Source organism: Danio rerio, chromosome 13, assembly GCF_049306965.1.
Source record: "Danio rerio strain Tuebingen ecotype United States chromosome 13, GRCz12tu, whole genome shotgun sequence".
In the NCBI taxonomy this organism is placed as follows: domain Eukaryota; kingdom Metazoa; phylum Chordata; class Actinopteri; order Cypriniformes; family Danionidae; genus Danio; species Danio rerio.
In genome coordinates this window covers 42,992,569-43,017,131 of record NC_133188.1, presented here as the reverse complement: position 1 = coordinate 43,017,131, position 24,563 = coordinate 42,992,569, and the positions used below count along the sequence as shown (strand labels likewise).

Genomic DNA, 24,563 nt, shown 5'->3' with positions numbered 1-24,563 from the left:
AAAAAATTTACAATGAGTGCTAGAAAAATAAACAATGTAAATTTAGACATGTTTTACGCAGCGGTTGCCTTTCCAGCAGTTTTGTAGATGCAATTTAGATCATGTTACAAGAATACGGAAGACTCACGCCCAAAATTTTGGCTAAAAGAAAACTTCCACTTGACTTAATATTGGCATTCATACATGATAAAGGAATAGTTGTTCAACCAGAGATAAAAACTACTCACTACTCACGCAGCCTCAATTTATTATAAACCTTTATGTACTTCTTTCTTCTGTAGAACACATGTCTTAGAAATATGTCAAAGTTGACCGTTCCAAGATGGTGGACGTCTCTTCTACGTGGATGTATCAGATCATAGAAAATGCATGGGTTAACATACTGTTTTTTTCAGAGATATGTCCTCTTATCAACTGCAACGTGATTACGTTTAATGCAACTTCTATCGAAATTAATAGCCCTGCTAAAAAAAACAGCTTAACCGGACTAGGCTGGTTGGCTGGTTTTAGCTGGTCAACCAGGCTGGTTTTAGAGGTGTTTTGCCCCCTTCCAGGCTGGTTTCCAGCCATTTCCAGCCTGGTCTTAGGCAGGCCAGCTAAAACCAGTTTGACCAGCCTGGTTTAAGCTGGACATAGCTGGTTTGGATGGGCTCCCAGCCTGGCTAGGCTGGTCACGCTGGTTTTAGCTGGTCATCTCCCAGCCTGACCAGCTTCGACCAGGCTGGAAATGGCTGGAAACCAGCCTGGAAGTGGTTAAAAGCCCTCTAAAACCAGCCTGGTCGACCAGCTAAACCCAGCCAACCAGCCAACCACCCTAAGCTGGTTTAAGCTGTTTTTTTCAGTAGGGAGGTTTAAAATCCTTGAAACATCTTCAGAAATATAAGAACTTAACTGTTGACAAGCCAACCAGTCTGATCAAAAAGCGGCCTAATATCTTACATTAATTTGATTAACTTTGAGCAGATGGGCAATCTTTCTCCTCGAGCTCCCATTCCCTAAACACGCGCTACCAAACCGCAAACACCGCCAGATGGCGCTGTGGTTCTGAAAAACCGCTGGAGGTGTGACAGCTGATACAATCTGAATATCTGTAAATGCCACGGCTGGAGTGTAAGAGAGTGGCTGAGCGGACCATTCCAGTCCGTGTGTCTCTGTGCGTGTGAGCAGTGAGCTGCTGTCATTCATGGGGATCATGTATGGAGATGGAGACCGGCTCGGACCCCCCCGGAGGGACTGCATGTGTTACCTGGGACCCCCGACCACCTTGATGCCCATGTAAGAATTTTTAAAAGCAACTATGCATGAGTTAAATGTGTGTGGTGTTGAGATACACTCAGCATCACTTTTGAGTCGTGACAGATGGAGTAGCTGTTTATCTATTCAGGGAGCGAGGGGGTAACACATAGCCCAGTTAGAGTCAGCATCGGTGAAGCTAAAACTAAGCTCACTACGCACAATATGGTTATATGCGCATCTGGACACGAGGCATCTACTATTAAGAAGAAGGCAGACATTACAGTGCGTAGAATAGCTATCCTGACTTTGTCATTTTTTTTTATTATATCTAGACATGAAATATGCTGTTTACAACCGGGATGTACGAAATAATATCAGTTTCATTATATGCAATGCAAGCCGCATAGTTAAAAAAAAATAAAGAACGTAGCATATAAAACTAAATTGAAGTTAGATGTTTTTTTTTCACGTGGCATCTATAGGAGCTCCAACAGTGGCCTTAATCGTTCCTTATTAAGTGAAAGGAGCGCCAGAACAGTTGGTGCGTAAAGCTGAAGCGCGCGCTCCTCCTGGTGGCCCAGACTGCATCATGAAAGCTGCTCTTATGTTTGTTTGTTTATTATTTATTTATTTATTTATTTATTTATTTATTTATTTATTTATTTATTTATTTATTTAAATTGTCAGTTATTTTTACTCCTTAAAAAAAAAACTAAAATATACAACATGTGGACTTGTGAACATGTGAACTCTGTCTTATATTGTTTATACTGAAAAATATTAATTATTAAAAGAAATAAATAAATGTAATGGGGCGTCATGGTGGTGCAGTGGGTAGCACAATGTTTTTCCTGTGTTCGCGTGGGTTTCCTCCAGGTGCTCCGATTTCTCCCACAGTCCAAAGACATGGGCTATAGGTGAATTGGGAAAGCTACATTGACCGTAGTTTGTGGGAGTATAGGGATGTTTCCCACTGATGGGTTGCAGTTGGAACAATCCGCTGTGTAAAACATATGCTGGATAGGTTGGCGGTTAATTCCGCAGTGGCAACCCCTGGTGAATAAAGGGACTAAGCATAAAATAAAATAAATAAATGAATAAATGTAATGTAATGTGCATATATCACATTTATCATGTATGGCCATACACCCTAAGCGCTTCACAATCATGAGAGAGGTCTCTCCACACCATCAGCCATGTGCAGCATCCACTTGGATGATGCGACGGCAGCCACAGGACAATGGCGCCAGTGCGCTCACCACACACCAGCTATAGGTGGAGACTGGAGTGGAATAACAGTGATAGAGCCAATTTAGTGGATGGGGATGATTGGGGGGATTACCTGGATTACACTCTTTACAAGAACTGCCATGGGATTTTTGATGACCATAGAGAGTCATGACCTCGGTTTATCATCTCATCTGAATGACGGCACCCACTGACAGTATACTGTCTCCTTCACTATATTAGGGCAATAGGGCCCACCAAGATCACATGTTGAGTGCCCCCTACAGGCCTTAGTAACACCACCTCCAACAGCAACCTAGTTTTCTCATGTGGTCTCCCATTCATGTACTGACCAGGCTTAGCCCTGCTTAGCTTAAAGGAATCATTTTAAAAACTAGTAGGGATACTGATGGGTTTGTTTACGTGACAAGACATAACGTAGCTAAAATGGAAAAAATATTTTTTTATACTTATACAGGTCCATGCAAATGACTTAAAATGCTGTATTATGCATTTCAGACAAAATAGTCCTTAATAATTCCCCTTTTAAAGAAACGCTAGGCCTATATGCGTTGCACATATAGTTTACGCATGCGTATATGACATCACAGTTTTCATAAATTTGTGTTTGTAGTTACACAGACCACAATTTCCATCGTTAAAAAAAACCCCAGAAGCAACATATCTTCTAAAGTTTCATTTATATATCAAAGTAAAATCGTTGTTTATTTATTTAATTTGTTTGGGTGTTAGGTGGCACAGTGGGTAGCGATGTCGCCTCACAGCAAGAAAGTCCCTGGTTTGAGCCTCGGCTGGGTCAGTTGGCATTTCTGTGTGGAGTTTGCATGGGTTTACTCCTGGTAGTCCAAAGGCATGCGCTCAGTGTTGCTAACTTAGCAATTTTGTTGCTAGGTTTAGCAACTTTTCATACTACCCTAGCAATTTTTTATTTATTTATTTATTTTTTTAAAGCACCTAACAACAAATTTAGCAATTTTTAAGATTCATTTGTCTACTTTTAGCAATTTTTAAAAAGTGACTCAAAAGACAGTGGCTGTAGGCTTCACTCAGTAAAGAAAATTGCTAGCTCAGATTGTTTTTCGATCATATCTGTTAATTTACTGATATTTGTTAGCATGTATAATTGTTGGTAAGTTAGGTAGCAATAATTGTTATTGTTAACTATAATTGTTGTCACTTTTACAAGTGTGTTAATTTCACAAGTAAAAAAGAGTAGGTACACAAGCTGTGGTTGTTTAAAAGAACGTAACTGTTCGTTATCGGTGTTATGTTTGAAAATAAAATAAAAAATCTTATCAAAAGGAGTTTGTATTACATTTACAAATAGTCAACTATATTTTTTCATAAAAATCTAAATGGACATATTTCAAATAACGTTTTTGCTGAGATGGCCAGTCAATTTGAGAACACATTAATTATTTTTTATATACTACATAAAGATGTAGTTTTGAGTTGCGATCACGCAAGGACGCCATCACTCAACGTAATATGTTAACTAGAACCTATTTATTGTGCATCAGGATGTAATGTTTTAATATAATATAATACACGGCGCCTCAGAGAGTAGAGACATGACAGGCTTACGATTTTCAGATGTGTGATGATGTCACTGATATGCAAATTTGTGCGTGACGTCATCTGACAACATTTAGCTACTTTTGGGTCAGGCTTCAATTATTTTTCATTGGAAATAGTTGGCAACACTGCATGCGCTACAGTTGAATTGGGTAAGCTAAATTGTCCGTAGTTTATGTGTCAGGGCTGGAGTGGGACTCCTTTTTAGCTCTGGAGTTTCAAGCCTTAGACCAGCCCACCTCAATCGACGACTGACTAAATTAAAATAATGTTATTTCCAATTCAGTTTCTAATGACACTAACTCGTCTTTTTCAAGGACACAGCTGCTTTAGAACTTCAAATGTTTATCAATATGAGAACATTAATTCTTTATAGATATCCAGTCCTTTCTAACTGGTCGTCACACACACACATACATAAAAAAATGTACCCATACATAAGTAACCCAAACAGTACTATATGTCAACACTAAAAATGAAGAAAAAAAAAAAAAAAAAAAAAAAACATTCTGATGAGGAGCGAACTCAGGTTGGCGGTGTGATAACGCAACGTGCTAACCACTAGACTAAGATGGCGCTGTTAGAATTAGAATTCTAATCAAGTTATGTAAGATTTATTAATGTAGTGAATCATCTGATTTTCATTGAGCAGGTGTAATATTTATTAATATTCATTAATATGAATTAATATTCACTAAGTTACCGCTGTTTGGGGTGGAATGATAACTTGGTCACATCATCATTAACCTGCGAGCTGCATTTTGCTCACGGGGCTGCGAGAAAATAAATAAAAAGAGCGGGGCTACGGCAAAATAATGAATAAAAATAGTGAGGTTATGGTCAAATAAATAAATAAATAAAAAGTGCAACTGCTGAGAGTGCAAGCAGCTAGGGACACCGGCCCACCGTGAATTCTCCCGGTGCTCCCGATTAGCCAATCCGGGCCTGGTATGTGTGTGAATGAGAGAGTAGGCCTATGTGTTTTCCAGTGATGGGTTGCAGCTGGAAGGGCATCCGCTGCGTAAATCAGGTTGAATAAGTTGGCAGTTCATTCCACTGTGGCGACCCCTGATTAATAAAGGAACGAAGCCGAAAGGAAAATGAATGAATGTTGTTTGGGTGTTTGATAGTTTGCTTATTTGTTTTGATTTTTATGCAGAATTTACTATTTTAAAGAACTCCACATGGCTAGTTTTGTCAAAAACGTATATTAATTGTGCATTTTAGTTTTTGATTATCCACATACACTCAAACCCTCTACTTTGCACTTTTGGAACTCCACCAAAAGTTTTTTCTCTCTCTTCTGCCACACAAATTGTACACGTTAGCCTACTCCATAAAATGACGCACTGTCGCTATAACAACACTTTCCTCCAGCTGAATTCTGGCCTAGCCTAGCCTACTGTACCAGTAGAGTGTTAAACTATGGAGCAGCAGCAGTCATGTCTGGTTATCATCTCCTCGCCGCTCTGCCTCCTCCGCTCGGAGCGCCAGTGAGGGTGAAGATCCGCGCATTCACACCCTAATCACAAACCCAAACACCGCTCCGCGCTCACAGGCGTTTTACGAGCAGTGTTTGCTTTAAGAAACACTCTCTTTATTGCGCTAGACCACCCGAATCCCAATGTAATGAGAAGGTTTGTTTGCGCGCCACGGATCCCACACCTCACCATCTGCGTCCACCATCCGCGATTCCAACTTTGTGTTGTTTTCTCCAGCGGAATGCGCAGATCCCCCGAGGTGAGTCCCAGAAGGCTGTCCGACATCAGTCCTCAGCTCCGCCAGCTCAAGTACCTGGTGGTGGATGAATCGATTAAAGAGGACCTGAAGTCATCTCGGTCAGTTGAAGACATAAACAGCGCGTCCATTGAGGAGAGGATCCTAAGAATCACCGGCTATTATGGCTACCAGCCGTGGAACGCCGTTTATAAGAGTAAGCAACTGATTTTATTTTTGCTTTGCTAATGATTTTATTGTTGCACAGTTGTGGAGTGTTGAGGCGTTTTCATTGCTTTGAGCTTCTTTTGTAGTTTAGAAGATGGAGTTTATTTAAGATGTTTCTCCTACGTTTGGGAAAAGTAGTGCACTGTGCAACTGTAGTGTTAATGTACAGTATAGGGCATAGATCAGATCATATATTTTGCTCTTGGTAGACCTGTCATTTACTTGCAAGAGTTTTAGATATTTGACACTCTCATTGTGTTGGTTTTCTGTGTGTTTATCTCAGAAAAAGCATTTGACAAATTAAAGTCTTGATTTGCTCTATATTAAAGGGATAGTTCACTCAATATACAAATAAACAAATATGCAAAATAAAATAAACAAAAAACATTCTTCAAAATATCTTCTTTTATGTTTAACATACCAAAAAAACTCAAACTGGTTTGGATTAAGTTATGGCAAGTAAATGATGGCAGAATGTTAATTTTTGCATGAACTATCCCTTGAAGTCTCATTTCTGCCTTGAGGTTGAGAAGAAGATTTTGAGAATTAAGGAGATTTTAAGGAGAAATTCTATGTTTTGGGGTACATTGGAGTACATCACAAGATTTGAAATGTTTTGGCTGTGTTTTTTGAATGTTCACATGTTTTGGCATTCAATATTTGATTAAGGGGATGCAGTGAGTTACTGTACATGTTGCCTATAGAGCACTGAAACATTTTTTAATTAAATCTTTTAAAATAACCCGAAGCTTTAAAGGCATGGGCTCTGTCCTGGCAATGGCATGGTGACTGTTTTTCCTTTATATAAAGAGAAGAAAGAGCCTCTCATCTTGATGCTGTTTATCCTCTTTTGTGTGACTCTACCCACTAGATAAAGGTACTGTATGAGTGTTTTGGGACCCATTGTGTGCTGAAAAACTGCACAGTAATGCCTGGTGAGGCTGTATTCGGAGTCTTATAAAACACCATCCAGTTGACCTTTCACCCAGGGCAGTTTTTGTTAGAAAATACATGATACAGTACATGAAATGTCTATTTGCTTTATTCAAAAAGTCTTCAGTGGCCCAGTTAGTTTTTACTTAACATATGTTACATGAAATAGAATTTCTAGAAAAAAATATCTATCTATCTATCTATCTATCTATCTATCTATCTATCTATCTATCTATCTATCTATCTATCTATCTATCTATCTATCTATCTATCTATCTATCTATCTATCTATCTATCTATCTATCTATCTACCTACTACAGGCACTTTTAGCCTTGTGAAGCTGAGTAAAAAAAAAACTTGTTCAAAATTAACGTAACATAGCCTCATAAGTTTAAACAATTGATCTAGTTTTAAGATCTGTATGAGGACAAACTTAGATAAGAAGAGAAACAGTTTTTCCATTGTGAACTGAACAAATGTCAATTCCACCACAGCTCAATATACAGCTTTTATTTCAAAATGAAATAAATCATGGCGGTCAAACATTGTCTAAGACCATTTTTGTATCTAGTTTAACCAGTTTGTCTTTGCTCAATATATAAAGTAATTATACATTTGTCAATGAAATAAATTAGTTGTTTGCTGAATTGTACACCTGTCACACTTTGAAATTTAATATTAATTTAATTAAGAGCTTAATAGAAAATAAATAAACTGAATTTGTGTATTAAATAGAGCATGAACTTATACACTTTTAATGTGTGATGAGAACTTTTTCAATATTTTTAAAAATGTGTGTGGTGATGGAAATGACAGTGGTGGAAATGACATTTCAATAGTTTATTGTGAAAAAATTAAAGATAGCTTCACCGATTAGCTTTGAATTGATACTAGCCTTCCATGTATACAAAACACTCTCATTTACCTTAATTTTGTTTGGTTTTTAAAAACATATTTGAAGGTACAGCATGTTTGGAAATGACATGGAATAAATGTATTTCCTTATCAAGCAATATTCACCTTGAATTTCGTCAAGTGTTGTTGATAAAAATTTAAATTCCCTCCATCTTGAACATGATCTCAGATGGCACTATTCATTTTCCTAGCAACCACCTAAACAATCTTTCACACAAACTTTTTAAAGCAACATTACGGTGTTGTGGTGGAAATGACACTAATACTGTGCGACAGCTATATTTTGTATAAAAAATAATATTGATAATAGTCTTACATTAATAACTAAAAAATATTTAACTTTTCACTAGTGCTTAATTAGGATACAATAATAGATACCAGATAAATAATATTTTAAAATATTATTTTCATTGTGGAAGTTTAAAACTCGGTGTGCTACAAGGTGAAAACAGTGATTTTGATACATAAAAGGAGGTTAAATAATTTGAAAAAAATATAATAGAAAGGTAGTCATTTTTTAAAAAGTAGGTTTTATTGTTTGTTTGACAACGAGGAATTTGAGAGGAATTTGAACAAATTATATCTTTGGATATATGATCAAAGGACATAAAAGTGCCCGTAGTTACAATATTATCCATATAATGGCCACATTTGCAATATTTGAAATATGTCGCATATAAGACAGTTTATATATGTGAAATCTAAATTGGAACTTGTATGTCATATATGTCATTTACATATATGTTGATGCATCAGATTTTTTTATATTGGTTACTTTGGAACTAGGTGAAAAAAGTAAAAACAATGGCTAAAAAATTACGGCTTTTAAAAAAAAAGTTTTTTAAAGTTATTTTTGAGTTCACTGTACATACAACTAACATGTTATGATAGTTGGCAAACCCATAACAGTGAGTGTACTGTACCGTACTGATTAAACTTTGATTGGGTTTCCAAAGGTCACAGGTTCGAGTTATAGCAGGACTGATGCATGAGCTGTTCCATTATGACTGTTTTGCCCTTGAGCAAAGCACTGAACCCTAGTTTGTTCAAGAAAGTCTCTGGAGTTTACTGAAAGTCACATTAGATAAAATTGCCTAATGCGTAATCAGACTTTGTTGAGAAGTGCTGCTGTTATGATAAATTTAGATGCAGAGTTCAAAGTCCTCAATTTCTTTGGTGGTCCTCCATTGACTTGTGTGTTTACTGGGCAGGTAGCCGTGAAATGTAGTAAATTGAGATTGGTAAGAGAGGTTTTAGTACAGTCACAGTGGATATTGTTCTAGAATATGGAGATAAAGGTTCTGTATACGCCAACCTGATTTAACCAAGTAGGACATGTTCCCGGATTTACATTCATGTTGATCCTGGAACAATTCCCAGAGATGGGTTGCGGCTGGAAGGGCATCCGCTGCGTAAAAACTTGCTGGATAAGTTGGCGGTTCATTCCGCTGTGGTGACCCCAGATTAATAAAGGGACTACTAAGCCAACAAGAAAATGAAAGAATGAATGAATGTATCATCCTGGAACATCATTCCAATCAACCAATCAGAATTAAGGGATATGTTTACCATTTATAGGGTATACAGTTAGGTTTATGCATTTCTACATGATTGTCATCCAACTGTTTCCCCTAAGAAGGTATGGGTTAAATTTTTTTACAAAAATGATGTTCCATGATCAACATAAATGTTAATTCAGGATCGAATTGAACGTGGCGTTCAATTATGTCGTGCTCCTGTAAATGCAGAAATGTAGTCTATAAATCACAGTTCACAAGTTTGTGTTGATAAGATTTTTTTGAATTAAAAACCTACACCCCTATGGCATTGAAGTTTCTTATTAAAACCTTTTAAAAATTGATAGTTAACTCCAAAATGAAAATTCAGTCATAATTATTTTAATCCTGTTTCTGCACTTCATGTTTTCATTTTTCTTCTATGGATGTCAGTGGTTTTTGGTATTCTTCAAAATACCTTTTGACTGTTTTAATATGCTGATTTGCTGACGAACAATTATTTGTTATTTTTACAATGATGAATGCTGCAAATAGTTGTACTACTGAAATAAATATTGATACTTGGTTGGTTCCACAGTATTGATAATATATCAAAGCCGAAAATATCACAATATTTCTAAATATCAATATTTTAATAACTTTGCATCAGATTGATTAAAATCATTCTTTTGAATTGTCTATTCACCAAAAGACTACCTAAAGTCTTTAAAATATGTACAAAAGATCTGAATTAATTAATCAGTCTTAAACTGACGGCAGCAGTTTACCGGCGCTTTGACTGCAGCACACCCAGTCGCATCCAGTAATGGCGGATCAACAATACATCACAGTTTTTTTTCTGTAAAACATGTGCTGTTCATGAAAGAAACGCATCTTATAACTTTTTGATGCATTTTCTCCTCATTCATTTAAATTTGTTTCTATTTTGATACAAATTTTTATAGAAAATATGTTTTTGTGTATAATATTGTGCTTGACAATATTCACAGTGCTTATTCATTGTGAAAACTAGTTAAAGTTAACTGTCTATTCGGTGCAGATGGGGACAACTCGATATCGGTTCAGTAATAGATCATAACAGATTATTACGTACTGATGTCATTTATCTCTTATGCACGATGTTGCTGTACAATACTGTGGTGAAGGCGAGTAAATAAAACGCTACCACTTAAAAGGTAGATAATTATGCACAATTCAACTGCTTGTGAGTTTGCTGGAAAGTTTTTCATTGACATTGAAGGCACAGCACATGAGCTGCTATTTCATTTCTGGGGAGAACTACTGTAAAAATCCATCTCTGCTTCTCTCTCTCTCTATCTCTCTCTCTCTCGCTTTGTACATTTAAATCGCTGGCGTGTTCGTAAGGTAACGTTTCCTCTTCTCTTGGCTGTTAAAGCGATACTTGTGGATCCAGACACGAGCGTGCCTGAGGTGCGAGTTTTCTCCACTGTGTCTATTATGGATTACTGTAACTGTGATAACCATGCATAATGCACATATAGACGGCTGTTCTTCCCGCGTCATTCATTGGTAAACATTCATTCATTCGTTTTCTTTTCGGCATAATCCCTTTATTAATCTGGGGTTGCCACAGCGGAATAAACCGCCAACCTATCCAGCAAGTTTTTACACAGCATGTTTACGTTAGTTTATTTGCTATAAATGCTCATTTTGTACAATATATAAATATCGAATATCGATATCGAGATATCGAATTGAACCAAATCGATGGCATGATAATTGTAACCAAACCGTGAGACCAGAATAGGTTCACATCCTGAAAACGTTAAATAGATATTTTTACTGTTTGTTTAGTTTATTTTCAGTTTTTTTTTTTACTAGTTTTAGGTCTCTTTGCTAGAATAACCTTAACTTTCAAGTGTCTTGGATTAAAAATAAATCTTTTAAAAGAGTTTGACTTGTATTGCACTGTAAATAAATCTTGCCTTTGCACATCCAGTGTGTTTTGATGTAGTTAGAAAAGTTCAGAATCATATTTTGGCTTCAAACATATACTGCAGAATCACATTAGTGCTTGTGTTCGACTCAAAGACTGAGAGAGAGTCATTTTCAGCACAACCCTGGGGTTGTAATCATGCTACTTTCTTACACAGCATTTAGTTAGCGAACTACTGCGCAAAAGCTCACAGTTTTCTAGCTTGAGGTGCTTTGATGATTTGATGAAGTGCTGAGGTTTCAGTCTCGCTCTGCATTACCAGACTGTAATAAATGCTTCTCAAACATACAAACCAGTGCAATGGGCCTGTTTCTCCTTAGCACTGTACAACCCTCTAAATCCGTTTGTGTAAATCTTGCTTGAACATTTGTGTACTGTAGAGTCTGAAGTTTGTTTTAATTTTGGCTGTATTGCAATGGTTATTTTTAGAACTCGGTAAAGAACCATGTGGGACTCATTTTTAATGTGGATTTTTGAATAAACCCAGCAGCCCAACATTATTAAAACCTATCAACCAAATATAAACGTAAATACAGATTATCTTAGCTTTGAGGAAACTTTACTTTTTCACTTTTATATTTAAAAAACGTGACACTGACCTATAAAACCTAAATTGCACAGGTTTAAATAGTCAAAGATGCATCATATCAGTCAAAAAGATTATTAGAGATCATTAAAGATTAAAGTAAATAAAGATTATGTACCATGAAAACGCATGATCTACCATTACCATATCAAAGCTTAATATTTTCATTAGTAATATGTATTGCTAAGAACTATAGACAACTTATAAAGGTAATTTTCAAACAGTTTTGAGCCCTCAGAATCCAAATAGGTGCATCTTAAGTAGAAATTGTTATATTATATTAGTACAACGAGCTCATTTTAAAATTTCTGCTAGCTTATGACTGGTTTTGTGGTCCAGGGTCACAAATGTTAAAATGGCTAAATAAAACAGTCAGTAAATTGTATTTTTTAAAGAACTTACTGAAGAATTTGACCCTATCAACCATCCAGAGCACCTTAGAAGGAACCTGGGTTTGTGAAGTGATGCCTGCCTTAATTTGCTATACCTTATTTATCCGGCTGCAAGTCCTTATTGTATTCATATAAAATATTTTAGAAATTTTAGTTGATTGACTGAAAAGTGTAACACATTTATTCCCGATCCAACTTCATTCCAACATTCGTTCCCTGCAAAGATAAACCTAAAAAATGGAACTTCAAGGTTTCTAGACATATAGCTCATGTTATGTGTGGCAGTTGTTCTTAATTTTGTTTCATATTTCTTTCAATCTAAATGATAGAGGTCCACTTTCACCCTCATGCTGTCTTTGACCTGAAGCTCATGTAAAAAACAAACCAACAAAAATTGTATTAATAGAAGCTGTACAGGACTTGAACACTTGAACTTGGAATGAACTTCAACTTGTGATTTACTACTGGTGGATCTGATGTGAGTGACAGGTTGTCCCGGCCTCATGCCTGCAAACACCTCTTCAAATGAGTTGTCAATGTGAGAGACAACAGAATTCATCTAAAGAGTGCATGTGAATCTGTAAACAAAGAGTTTATAATAATATATATTGCAGCTTTCTTTATTCAAGCTTGATTCTGGACTCTGGAGGTGATGTGTGTGTGTGTGTGTGTGTGTGTGTGTGTGTGTGTGTGTGTGTGTGAAAATATGACAGTATCTATTACAGTTTTAGTGCTAGGTGATATCCTTGACCAACATCTGTCACAATTGCCATTCTCACCCTTCAGTCACACCGGATATGGTGGACTGAGAATAAAATTGAACACCAGAAATTGACTTTAGGGGGTGGGGAAGGTCTAGCTGTCATAGAACAGTGAAACCAGAGATATATTTGTTCTTTATAGACTAGAAGGACACATAATGTATGGGAACATCTAAAAGCAATTCAGTGTCAATATATACGCTCTGTTTTTCCATTTAATTTTGGGTTGGGCGTAAATAATAACACTCCAAGAAGATAACACAGTTTGCAGGGTCCTATACTGTGGTTTACTGTTGGAAAGCCTTTGTTAGCTGTACATGAAGGTTAATAAGCAGCACTCTTCATCGGGTTCTAAAAGAGCCTTGAAATCCGTGCCTGAACCGCCAGAGCATCAGTCAGCAGAAATAAAGAGTGTGTGTTTTGATGCAAGCGAAACCCAGGAGGATCATTACTTTCGTGCTTTGCAGGAAAGGTTGTTTAACTCCAGCAGAGTCAGTTGTGCTCTCTGTAATATCCTCCTTCAGTGTAGTAAACCGTGGGTCCGGCTCACAAAAAGAAGAACAACTGGTTGGCTTTGGGAAGCTCCAGGCACTTTCTACAAATAAAGTAAAACATGTTGCATCAAACTGTCATCAACATTGTTAATTTACTTGGTCATGGTCAATGAAAGGGCTGTCACGGTGACGCAGTGGGTAGCACGATCAGTGTGGAGTTTGCATGTTCTCTCGGTGTTGGCGTGGGTTTCCTTAAGGGTGCTTTGGTTTCCCCCACAAGTCTAAAGACATGCTCTGTATAAGTGAATTGGGCAAGCTAAATTGTCCGTAGTGTTTGTGTGTGAATGAGAGTGTATGGGTGTTTCCCAGTGATGGGTTGCAGCTGGAAAACATGCTGGATAAGTTGGTGGTTCGTTCTGCTGTGGCACCTCTGATTAATAAAAGGACTAAGACGAAAAGATAATGAATGGATGGATGGAATGAAAGGATGGATGGATGGATGAATGAATGAATGAATGAATGAATGAATGAATGAATGAATGAATGAATGAATGGTCTGTCAATGAAAGATGTGCTTAACCTTCACTCTGCTGTTTGTTCAAATTACTTATTTAAAATGAGCTAAAACAACGCATTTCTTGAGTTATTTTGGCAATAACTTTGTAAAAACTTTGTTAAAATATACTTTAATTGTTTAACTTAATTATTTCATGTTGTCCCAACACAAATCGATTGTGTGGAACCTAGCAATTTTTATACAATGTTCAAAAGACTGTCTTATGTTTTCTAATAAATAAATAAATAAATAAATAAATAAATAAATATATATATATATATATATATATATATATATATATATATATATATATATATATATATATATATATATATATATATATATATATATATTGTTGCTAAATGTCTGTAGGCTTTCAAAAGTTTATGCATAGTTTATTAATATAAATAATAAATGTATTTGTTTCAAGGTGCAGTATGTAAGGTTGATACCCAGTGGTTGAACTAGGAATTGCATTCCTGGATCATAACAAACGCAAGCGCAGGTTGCCAGATTGAGGACCAACAGGAGTGTGCCTGACTATCAAGCCTAAAGGCTGATTTAAATTGTGTTTTATATAAAAGCAACGCTACACAATAGAATTAATAAGTACCATATTATTAGCGTTTTTGTTCTAACCAACACCTGAAATTGGTATATTAGAAATGGCTTCTATTTCTCACAGGTGAAGAACAGAAAACTGACAGTGATCACCGCGGGTACACCTCATATGCTTTAATCAGTGTTAAATGCTAACTATGTCAGTTTGAAAGCCATTTTACATGTCATATATTGTCATTCTACTGAAAGCAGCAATAGATAATAAACCGTTTGAAATTGAACTTTAGAACTGTGACTCAAAATCAACACATATCAGTGATTCAGCATCTACATTTAATAATGTTAAAGAGGTAATATGTGTTATTAGATCAGAGGTGTCCAAACTTTTTGGGCCGAGGGCCAGATGCAAAAAAAAAAAAATTTTACATACATCACAGACACGCATATATATATATATATATGTGTGTATGTGTGTGTGTGTGTGTGTGTGTGTGTGTGTGTGTGTGTGTGTGTGCGTGTGTATTATGGAATTATTTTGATATTTCAACTGTGTTTCTAGAAAGACTTACATTTTTTAAATCTTGAATCTTCTCTAGGCAAATTACAGTTGCAACACTCATCAGACACTCCTGTATAAATTCTCCTTCAGTGAAGGGTTTCCTGTGCATAACTAGCCAGTGTAGAATTTTCTTGCACTTTATTAGCATGAAAAAACTGCTGTTGTTGAGCTAATAGAGCAGCTGCTAATTGTTTTACTTTTTGATCTCGTTCGGCACCAGTGTAAAAGCTGAAGGCCTGGGGCTTCATGTACGAAGACTTGCGTGGAAATCTTACTAAAACATTGCGTACGCACAAAGCTATAAATGTGCGTACACAGAAAAAATTCAGATGTATGAAACACTGCGTACGCCGAATCTCACGCATATTCTTTTGTACATCTGAATGAACGTAAAACTGAGCGCAACATGCACGAGCACAAAACTCCTCCCTGCCTCCTCCCCCGTATGAATATGCTAATGACTATGCTAATGGAAAAACCCAACGAAAAAGCAATGGCAAAAGCAAGCAAAAAGAAAAACTTTGAACAGAATGTGAATTGGAGGTGCTGCTTTCGGAGGTAGACAGGAGAAAAGCAGTGTTATTTGCAAGTTTGTTCTCCGGAATTAACAACAAAAGAAAAAAATAGAGTGGGAGAGTTTAGCTGATGCGGTCAACACAGTTGGGTCTGAACATCGCACTGAGTGCATTAAAAAAAAGAAATAGTGTGGTTTATATCTGTAAAATGTTGCAGGACGCTTAACAGTCTCAGTGGCGCTACTCGTAAGACGCATGTGATCATGAATTGATTCGTTCGAGCATGAACTCGGCTCGAATCCAGCGTCTGATGAACTCTTTCTTGTTTTTTCCCCCGCTACATATCAGATTTTGCCAACTATTTATCACGAGAAAGACAAGTAGGAATCATCAATAAGTTCATATCAATAAGCATCATATTTTATTTTCACATTTATTGAATGGAAATGTTTCTGATTCACGCATGCGAATTCATCTTCAGATAGTGTCTTTATAGCAATGTGTGTGCAGTAGATAGCTCAGATTACATTGGGCTACACAGGCGACTTCTGCAAATTGTGCTTTAATGTTTAGCTGGTCAAATGTATGGTATGGAAACCTTATAAACCTGCTGAACCCGCCTCATACAGCTGCCATTGCAAGGCTCAGACACTTTGTAGAGAGGAATTTAACACAACTGCCTCTAGGAGTCGCCAATGGAAATAAAACAGACACGCACAAAAAATGTGCGTACGCCTGCCAGAAAGCTGCCGTGAAGCTGCGCACATTCCCACGTTCAGTTCATTGTTAGTAAATCCAAACGTGAGCAATTCTGAGCGTGAATCCTGGCGTACGCAAAGTTTTTGTGCGTACGCAACGTTGATACATGAGGCCCCTGATGTTTTGTTTCATAATGTCTTTTAATATTATATTCCTTCATTACTGCAACTGATTCCTGGCAAATTAAACAGACACATATTCCACTGACCTCTGTGAAGAAATATTCTTTGCCCCAACTAAAATTACGGCTAAAATTTCCTGCTCTCACTGTTGATTTTTTCTTTTTCTTGATTGTAACATGGCTCGCCAAAACGTGATTAACAATTATGTTTCCTTCAGTTTGTTCATTACAGGAAATGCTGCCTAATTGAAGGCGCGTCATAGCGACACCCGGTGGTTATTTTTTGAATTACGTTCCTTTTTGTATAAAGGGCCAGATTCTAATAATATTTATAAAAAGCCTCGCCGTAGTTTGGACACCCCAGTATTAGATTATAAGCCTTACCATTTCATGATTTAGTGCATATTCTGTGCTTCTGAATGTCTGTATTTACATTTCTGTCATGTTTCATCTGGTGCAAACAGCCAAATTGCTTATCACTGCAAATCTCGTCACGTAGCCTGTTGTTAGGACAGGAGGTTACAATGTAACCTGCTCACCTAATGTTTACGTTCCTAATATTTATATTATTTGTTAATTAAAAACCTCATGTGGAACTCTGAATCTGCGTCTCATTTCGGAGTCTGCTTCTGTCCACCGGAGGTCGCATTTTGGTCAAGGACGCATACTTTGAGAGCCTTTCTGAATGAATGCTGTTTTCCACCAAGGCAACTCGGGGTGCTGAAATATAATTGGCTAATCTGGCATTGGGCCAGTTAAAAGAACCAAAACAAAGGCAAACTTTTTAACTTCAAAGTCAAAAACTTACATGCAGCCCCTTTAATTTTTAAATAAAAAGATGTATTTTGGAATGAGTGACACAGCTAAAATGTTGAAATTAATATTATTTAAAATGACATCTGTATGACATAACAAAGATCCACTGAAATGATGACAAAAAAGACATTTCTCCTGTTATTTAAACTGTCATGTCCATTCATCAAATAAAAATACAAAAACAATGATTTATATTAGGGGTGCTCAAACTCGGTCTTGGAGAGCCAGTGTTCTTCAAAGTTTAGCTCAAACTTGCCTCAACCAACCTGCTGGAAGCTTCTAGTTTGACTAGTAAGAACTTGATTAGATGGTTCAGGTGTATGTAATTGGGGTTGGAGCTAAACTCTGCAGGACACCGGCCCTCCAGGACCGAGTTTGGCCACCTCTGATTTAAATAAACCCCCCCCAAAAAAACATTGATAATAATAACAAATATTTATTGAGCACTGAATTGGCATATAAGATTAAATTCTTAAGGATCATATAATATATGTTAAACTTACAGATATTTAATGCATTTAAAACAAGCCATTTTTATAATCATATTACTGGAAAAAATAGTATTTGTGGCTGTAATTTATTTTAGCCTGGTAACTGCCTCCCACATATTTAATTCGCAATATAAAATGAAAAATAAATAAATCAATAAAATCAAAGGAAGGTCCTGCTCCTGTCTGTGTTATAAACGAATTACATAAAAGCCCTGCAGTAACTAAACAGACCTTTCATGCGATGCAACAGCCTGCAATTACATTCAAATGGCATCTGCGGGTACAGTACAGTAAAGGCAAAGTCTAAAGGTCTTATTACAACTAAAATATGCAAAACACAGGGATGAAGGTTTTACTCTGCATCCCCTTTTCTAAAAGGTCAAATATAGCCTGAAACATCAATTTATTTAAACCATTTAAAGGTGGCAATTTAACTTTAAAGAGTGTAGTGCAGCATCAAAGTGATTTATTAGCAGATTTCCTTCCCAGGTATATATATATATTTCATCTGTGGGTTATTTAAGTGCATAATGAATTATTTTGCGACGTGCATCTGCCACTTTGCATCTTGCACACAGGAGGCTTTGAACTGTATATTGAGTCTCTGCTTTGTGATGGCGCTCTCGTTAATAGGGATTTGATATGAATAGATATTTACATTTATATACAGTATAATGAACCCTTTTGAAGTGCTCTTTTAAGCTTTTTATGATCATTATTCTTCATGTAGAGGGTAATTTGGCTGTTAATGAATGTAAAAAGTTTCAAAGATCAAAGTACACAATTGAGTTAGCTTTCTCCGAAAGAAAGAACATGTTATGAACTTTATTAACTTTAAAAAGGCTTTGTTAAAGCATTACAGTGTGTGAACCTAACCAACCAGCTTTGAACATTGAACTAAAGACAAGTAGATGTCCACTTAAAAGCTTTAATGGAATGTGAATGAACTAAACATGATATAAAAACGTTTATAGTTGATGTTGAAATGGAAAATCCTCTCATCATTTGCTCATGCACCCTTCACTTGTTCCAAACCTGCTCAAATTGTCTTTCTCATGTTGAATACAAAAGAATATTTTGAAGAAAGCGAGAAAGCCGTAACCACCATTTGTTTTTCCCTCTATGGATGTCAGTGGTTACAGATTTTCAGCTTTCTTCAAAATATCATATTTTGTGTTCAACAGAATAAAGAAACTCTTAGATGTTTGGAAGGAATTGAGGGTGAGTACAGAGTGGATATATTTTCATTTTTGGGTGAACTTTCCCTTTAATATTAGTGAAAGAACGACAATTTAAACGTTTCTTCTTTTCAGCAAATGAAGAAATGCAGTCTTTTATTATTGTCATATTTTGAGACACTGTAGAGTCACTCTAAAATTGTAATTATGTCCTAAAGTAATTTTTGCACTTTCTTAGTCTTAATCCAACCATCCATCCAGCCTTCCATTTATTTATCCTGTTCAGACTTCAATCCATCCATCTTGTTCAGGTCACCATCCGTATAGCTGTTTGTCTATCTATCCATCCATCTTGTTCAGACTTCCATCCATCCATCTTGTTCAGGGCTCAATCCATCTATCTGTTTGTCTATATATCCATCTATCCATCTTGTTTAGGCTTCCATCCATCCATCCATCCATCCATCCATCCATCTTGTTCAGACTTCCGTCCATCCATCCATCCATCCATCCATCCAGCTTGTTCAGGCCCCCATTTGTCCATCGGTTTTTCCATCCATCCATCCATCCATCCATCCATCCATCCATCCATCCATCCATCCATCCATCCATCTATCTTGTTCAGACTTCCGTCCGTCCGTCCATCCATCCATCCATCCATCCATCCATCCATCCATCCATCCATCCATCCATCCATCCAGCTTGTTCAGGCCCCCATTTGTCCATCAGTTTTTCCATCCATCCATCCATCCATCCATCCATTCATTCATCTTGTTCAGGCTTCCATCCATCCATCTTGTTTAAGCCTCCAGTCATCTATCCATCCATCCATCCATCCATCCATCCATCCATCCATCCATCAATCTTTTTCAGGCCTCCATCCATCCATCTTATTCAGGCTTCCATCCATGCATCTTGTTCAGGCCTCCATCCATCCATCCATCTTGTTCAGGCCTCCATCTATCTTGTTCAGACCTCCATCCATCCATCCATCCATCCATCCATCCATCTATCCATCCATTAATTCATCTTGTTTAGGCCTACATTCTACCATCCATCTATCCATTCATCCATCCATCCATCCATCCATCCATCCATCCATCCATCCAACCATCTTGTTCAGGCCTCCATTTGTCCATCAGTTTTTCCGTCCATCCATCTATCTATCCATCCATCCATCTTGTTTAAGCCTCCAGTCGTCTATCCATCCATCCTTTCATCCATCTATCTTTTTCAGGCCTCCGTCCATCTTATTCAGGCTTCCATCCATCCATCTTGTTCAGGCCTCCATTGGTCCGTCTGTCCATCCATCCATCCATCCTGTTCAGGCCTCCATGCATCCATTCATACATCTTGTTCAGGCCTCCATCCATCCGCCTGTCCATCCATCCATCCATCCAGTTTAAGTTTCCATCTATCCATCCTTCCATCCATCCATCTTGTTCAGGCCTCCATCCATCCATCCATCCATCCAGATTTGGTTAATACCTTGAGTCCATTTGACATCCACATTTTGACCACCAAAATAGTGAGAAAAGTAGAATATAATAAAGAATATAATAAAGATAGTATACAACGTTTGCAATAAAAGTTGTATTCATCTACAAGCTTTAATTACAAATGACAATTTCCAAATATCAATTTCCACTGGATTTTGTGTCCGTACAATGCCCATGAACTACTATGATATCAAAATGAAAAAGGTTTACTTCTAAAAATAGTATACAAATAAGGTAAAAAATATTCAATGTGTTTGATATAATTTTGACATCAAGGTAATTTATTGACATCAAATTAATATGCATTCTTGGCATGTTCTTTGACATCTTTTTGATGCAGTTTTGACATCCAGCTCCCCACTGGTTAGAAAACTCCACCAGACACCTGCTGGCTCTTTTGCACTCATCCACAGTTTTATAAAGACTTTATTTACTCTTCCACTAAATGGGGTTATTGTGCTGCAAATAACAGTGTTTTTGATTGCTGTCATTAGTTCTGGGTTTGATGGAGTGGCATTAGCCCGCAGGTGAATTGGAGTGTGAATGTAATCACAGTCTTACTGTCGCTGCGATGCTCTTCACTGCGGGCTACGCCAGAGGACACCATCCTTGCAATTAGTGTTCTGTGAGTCACTTCAGATAAAAAGCATTCACCACTCAGTAATAACCAACTAACAAGCTGATGAGACGCTAAATGCAAAACTCCATTAAATGCATGATTAGCACTGATGTAAACAAACAGACATGCTAACAGAAGCTTTGTTCGTCCACAGTTTAGAGTTTTATACTCCCGGTTATCACTTTTAATGTTTTTTGTGTGTGTGTGTGTGTGTGTGTGTGTGTGTGTGTGTGTGTGTGTGTGTGTGTGTGTGTGTGTGTGTGTGTGTGTGTGTGTGTATACAGTAATTCACCCATGAGTTCATAACCTAAAATCAGCCTGCGTGTAGGAGGATGTATGACTAATAACATGAATCATTCTGAACGTAGCATAATGCTAATCTGTTTATTGTGAAGATGTTGAATTGCGTTAATTATTTCAGCAAAAGTTTGGCGCTTGTATTGCAATTGGCCTGAATGATCGATTATAAACTCATCTCATTGTGGATTGCTTTACATCTCTTTTCTCATATGAGGTGAAGTGGTTCATGGCTTTACATGAAACAGCAGAAAATTGCCTCAGAAAAGATTAACTCGTAGGGTCATGAATTATGTACCGAGGTCTAGAGGGGAAAGACTGGAAAGAGATTATCGCATGACTTTATGTCTGTCAGCATTTTGAGGCATGATCTGCTTAAGTTTTAAGCATTCATATAAGAAATAGATTGAAATCTAAACGTAATATAATAAATATAGAGTCAGAAAGCTGGATATATACAATAAGGAGTACGTTTACAGGGTTGTGATGTAATAGTCAAGCATACATGCCAGTTTTAGATGTTCATGTAATATTTATCATTTTTTTGCAGTCGATTTTTCAAGTTATTTTAGAGCTTGTTCAGTGGAAGCAATGAGAAAAAAAAGAGAAAGGCTGCGGAACAAATGTCTGCTAAAATGATCAAAATGACAAGAATTAGTATGACAACGGTGATTATGAAATGACGTTAACTTAAAATTACATTCTTTAGGGTTATTTCTGCCTCAGATGAGTTGCTTTTGATCTTCTTTTTTGACTTCACATTTTAAAGACTTTAAATCGTGTCTTTTAATGTATTATTCAGGATCCAGTGCAACTCAAACACACAGTTCTGTCATTTTATTTTCAGAAACTGTATGACTTGATTAGTTCCGTGAAGCATAAAAGCAGATATTTTAGAACATCTTTTTTCTACTGTATAAATTTTTCATGAGTATAAAATTCAGTGTTTGGTATCAATAAACTTCATGGTTTGCTCTATTAATAATAATAATGAAAACAAATGTCTTCATATTAGCATTGTCACTATAAAAAGTCCACTTTTCTGTACCAATAAACTTCAACTTTGGCATCATGTCAAAATATGGTATTAACATTTCAGTAGGGCTGTGCAATTAATTGAAATTCAATTTCAATTTTGGCTCAAACGGTTATAAAAAAAAAAAAAACATTAATTGATAAAACTGTTATTATGCGTCATATCCCAACCCCTTGCCAGCAGCTCAAACTAGTTCTTCCGAAGATCCCTGGTAAGCAGACAACATTTTACGAAATTATTATTAGGTTAGATTTAGGGTGTGACATCAGCTGACCAAAATTCAGTGTCTGGCCAGCGTCTTAGGACAACATTATTTTGACATCCAATAACGACTTCAAATGATGTTGATATGTGTTTGGTTTTATGTTATGTTGGAAATTGATCATATTGACGTCAAATACTGACACTTATTTGTCAGGTATGGCATCCAAAATCCGACATCTGATAGACCTCATAGTGGTAACGTCTACACAACGTCAAGCTGTAACATCATTAAATATTAATAGTTGGTTGTTGTTAGTGTGTCCCATTCTGCTTCAGTATTAAGAATTGTGAAATTTAATGATCTCTGAAATGTATAGGTGCACTGTCAACCTTATTTACATAAAGGAAAAAAATTATTTATCTCCAAAACGTTTTGAACATACGGCCCACTGATAATCATTTTAAGTAATCATGATTACAATTATGACCAATATAAACCTGAATATGATTCTCCCCATAATCAGCCCTACATTTCAGCCTCTTTAACATTTTACCATAAAGTAAATCAAATAATTTACAGTAAAAGATCAAAGCAGAAAACATTATTGACAACAGAGCAGAGCATGTAAGCCATCAACTATATGTTCCCTGTGGTTCACTTATAATGTTTTTTAAGCAGCAAAATAAGACATAATTTTGTTTTTACAATCATTTTTCACTCTCTCTTTCTCTCTGATCCATTAAATGAAACTAGCCGACTAGTGCATGAGATGTGACATGAAAGGCTGCAGCCAGAAAAAAACATGAGTCTATTTCATGCTTTAAAGAGCGCTTCAAAAGTCTGGCACTAGAAAAACAGCTATTATAATATTATGAAATGATGGAAATAATGAATACTTGGAGGAACTAGTATACTACCAGCCAAAACATTGGAATAATTATGCCTTGTATGTACTATCTAATTGTTTTCAGAAATAATTAATGTTTTTTCCCCTTAAAACAATCTAAATTATCTTTTAAATGGGGTAAGTAAAATATATTTTGACGACTTAATTCTGAAAACAAAACAATAGTTTATTCTTGTTTAGAAGATGCTTCTATATTTAAGAGCTTTTAGTATTTTTATCATTCAGTTACTGTTCCTGAACAATGTATACTGTACCTGAATACCTGAATAAAATTATTAAACACTTTTTCTTTACTTTATTCATCTATGCTTGTAGATTGTTTATTATAATTCTAATATTCATTAATTTTCTTCTGGTTTAGTCCCTTTATCAATCTGGGGTCGCCACAGGAGAATGAACCGCCAACTTATTCAGCATATGTTCTATGCACCGGATGCCCATCTTGCTGCAACCCATCACTGGGAAACATCCATACACACTCAGTCACACACATACAGTGCAGACAATTTAGCTTACCCAATTCACCTATACGGCATGTTTTTGGACTTGTGGGGGTAAATGGAGCACCCAGAGGAAACCCACACGAACATGGGGAAAACATGCAAACTCCACACAGAAATGCCTACTGACCCAGCCGAGGCTTGAACCAGCGACCTTCTTGCTGTCCTTTCCAAACAGAGTTATTAAAGGGCACCTATTTTGCCCCTTTTACAAGATGTAAGATAAGTAAGCCTTAGGTGTCTCCAGAATGTGTTTGTAAACTTTCAGCTCAAAATACCCATCAGATAGTTTAGTATAGCCTTCAGAATTTGTCCATTTTGGTGTATGAGTACAGTGTAGCTGTTTTTTGTAGCCTGTGTCTTTAAATCCAAATGAGCTGTTTCT

General features: G+C 36.6%; 1 protein-coding gene across 2 annotated transcripts in view; it reads left to right on the top strand.

Moving 5' to 3' along the window:
- Positions 1 to 1,077: 1,077 nt before the first annotated feature.
- Positions 1,078 to 24,563, top strand: part of slc35f3b (solute carrier family 35 member F3b) — a 162,535-nt gene continuing 139,049 nt past the window's right edge. The window contains exons 1-2 of one of the 2 annotated variants that reach the window (XM_021480891.3): positions 1,078 to 1,275; positions 5,778 to 5,992. In XM_021480891.3, the coding sequence (XP_021336566.1) occupies positions 1,184 to 1,275; positions 5,778 to 5,992 (307 nt within the window). In that variant the 5' untranslated portion in view covers positions 1,078 to 1,183. Of the gene's footprint in view, positions 1,276 to 5,505; positions 5,697 to 5,777; positions 5,993 to 24,563 lie in introns of those variants that run through there. The other variant, XM_073920242.1, reaches the window with a different exon arrangement.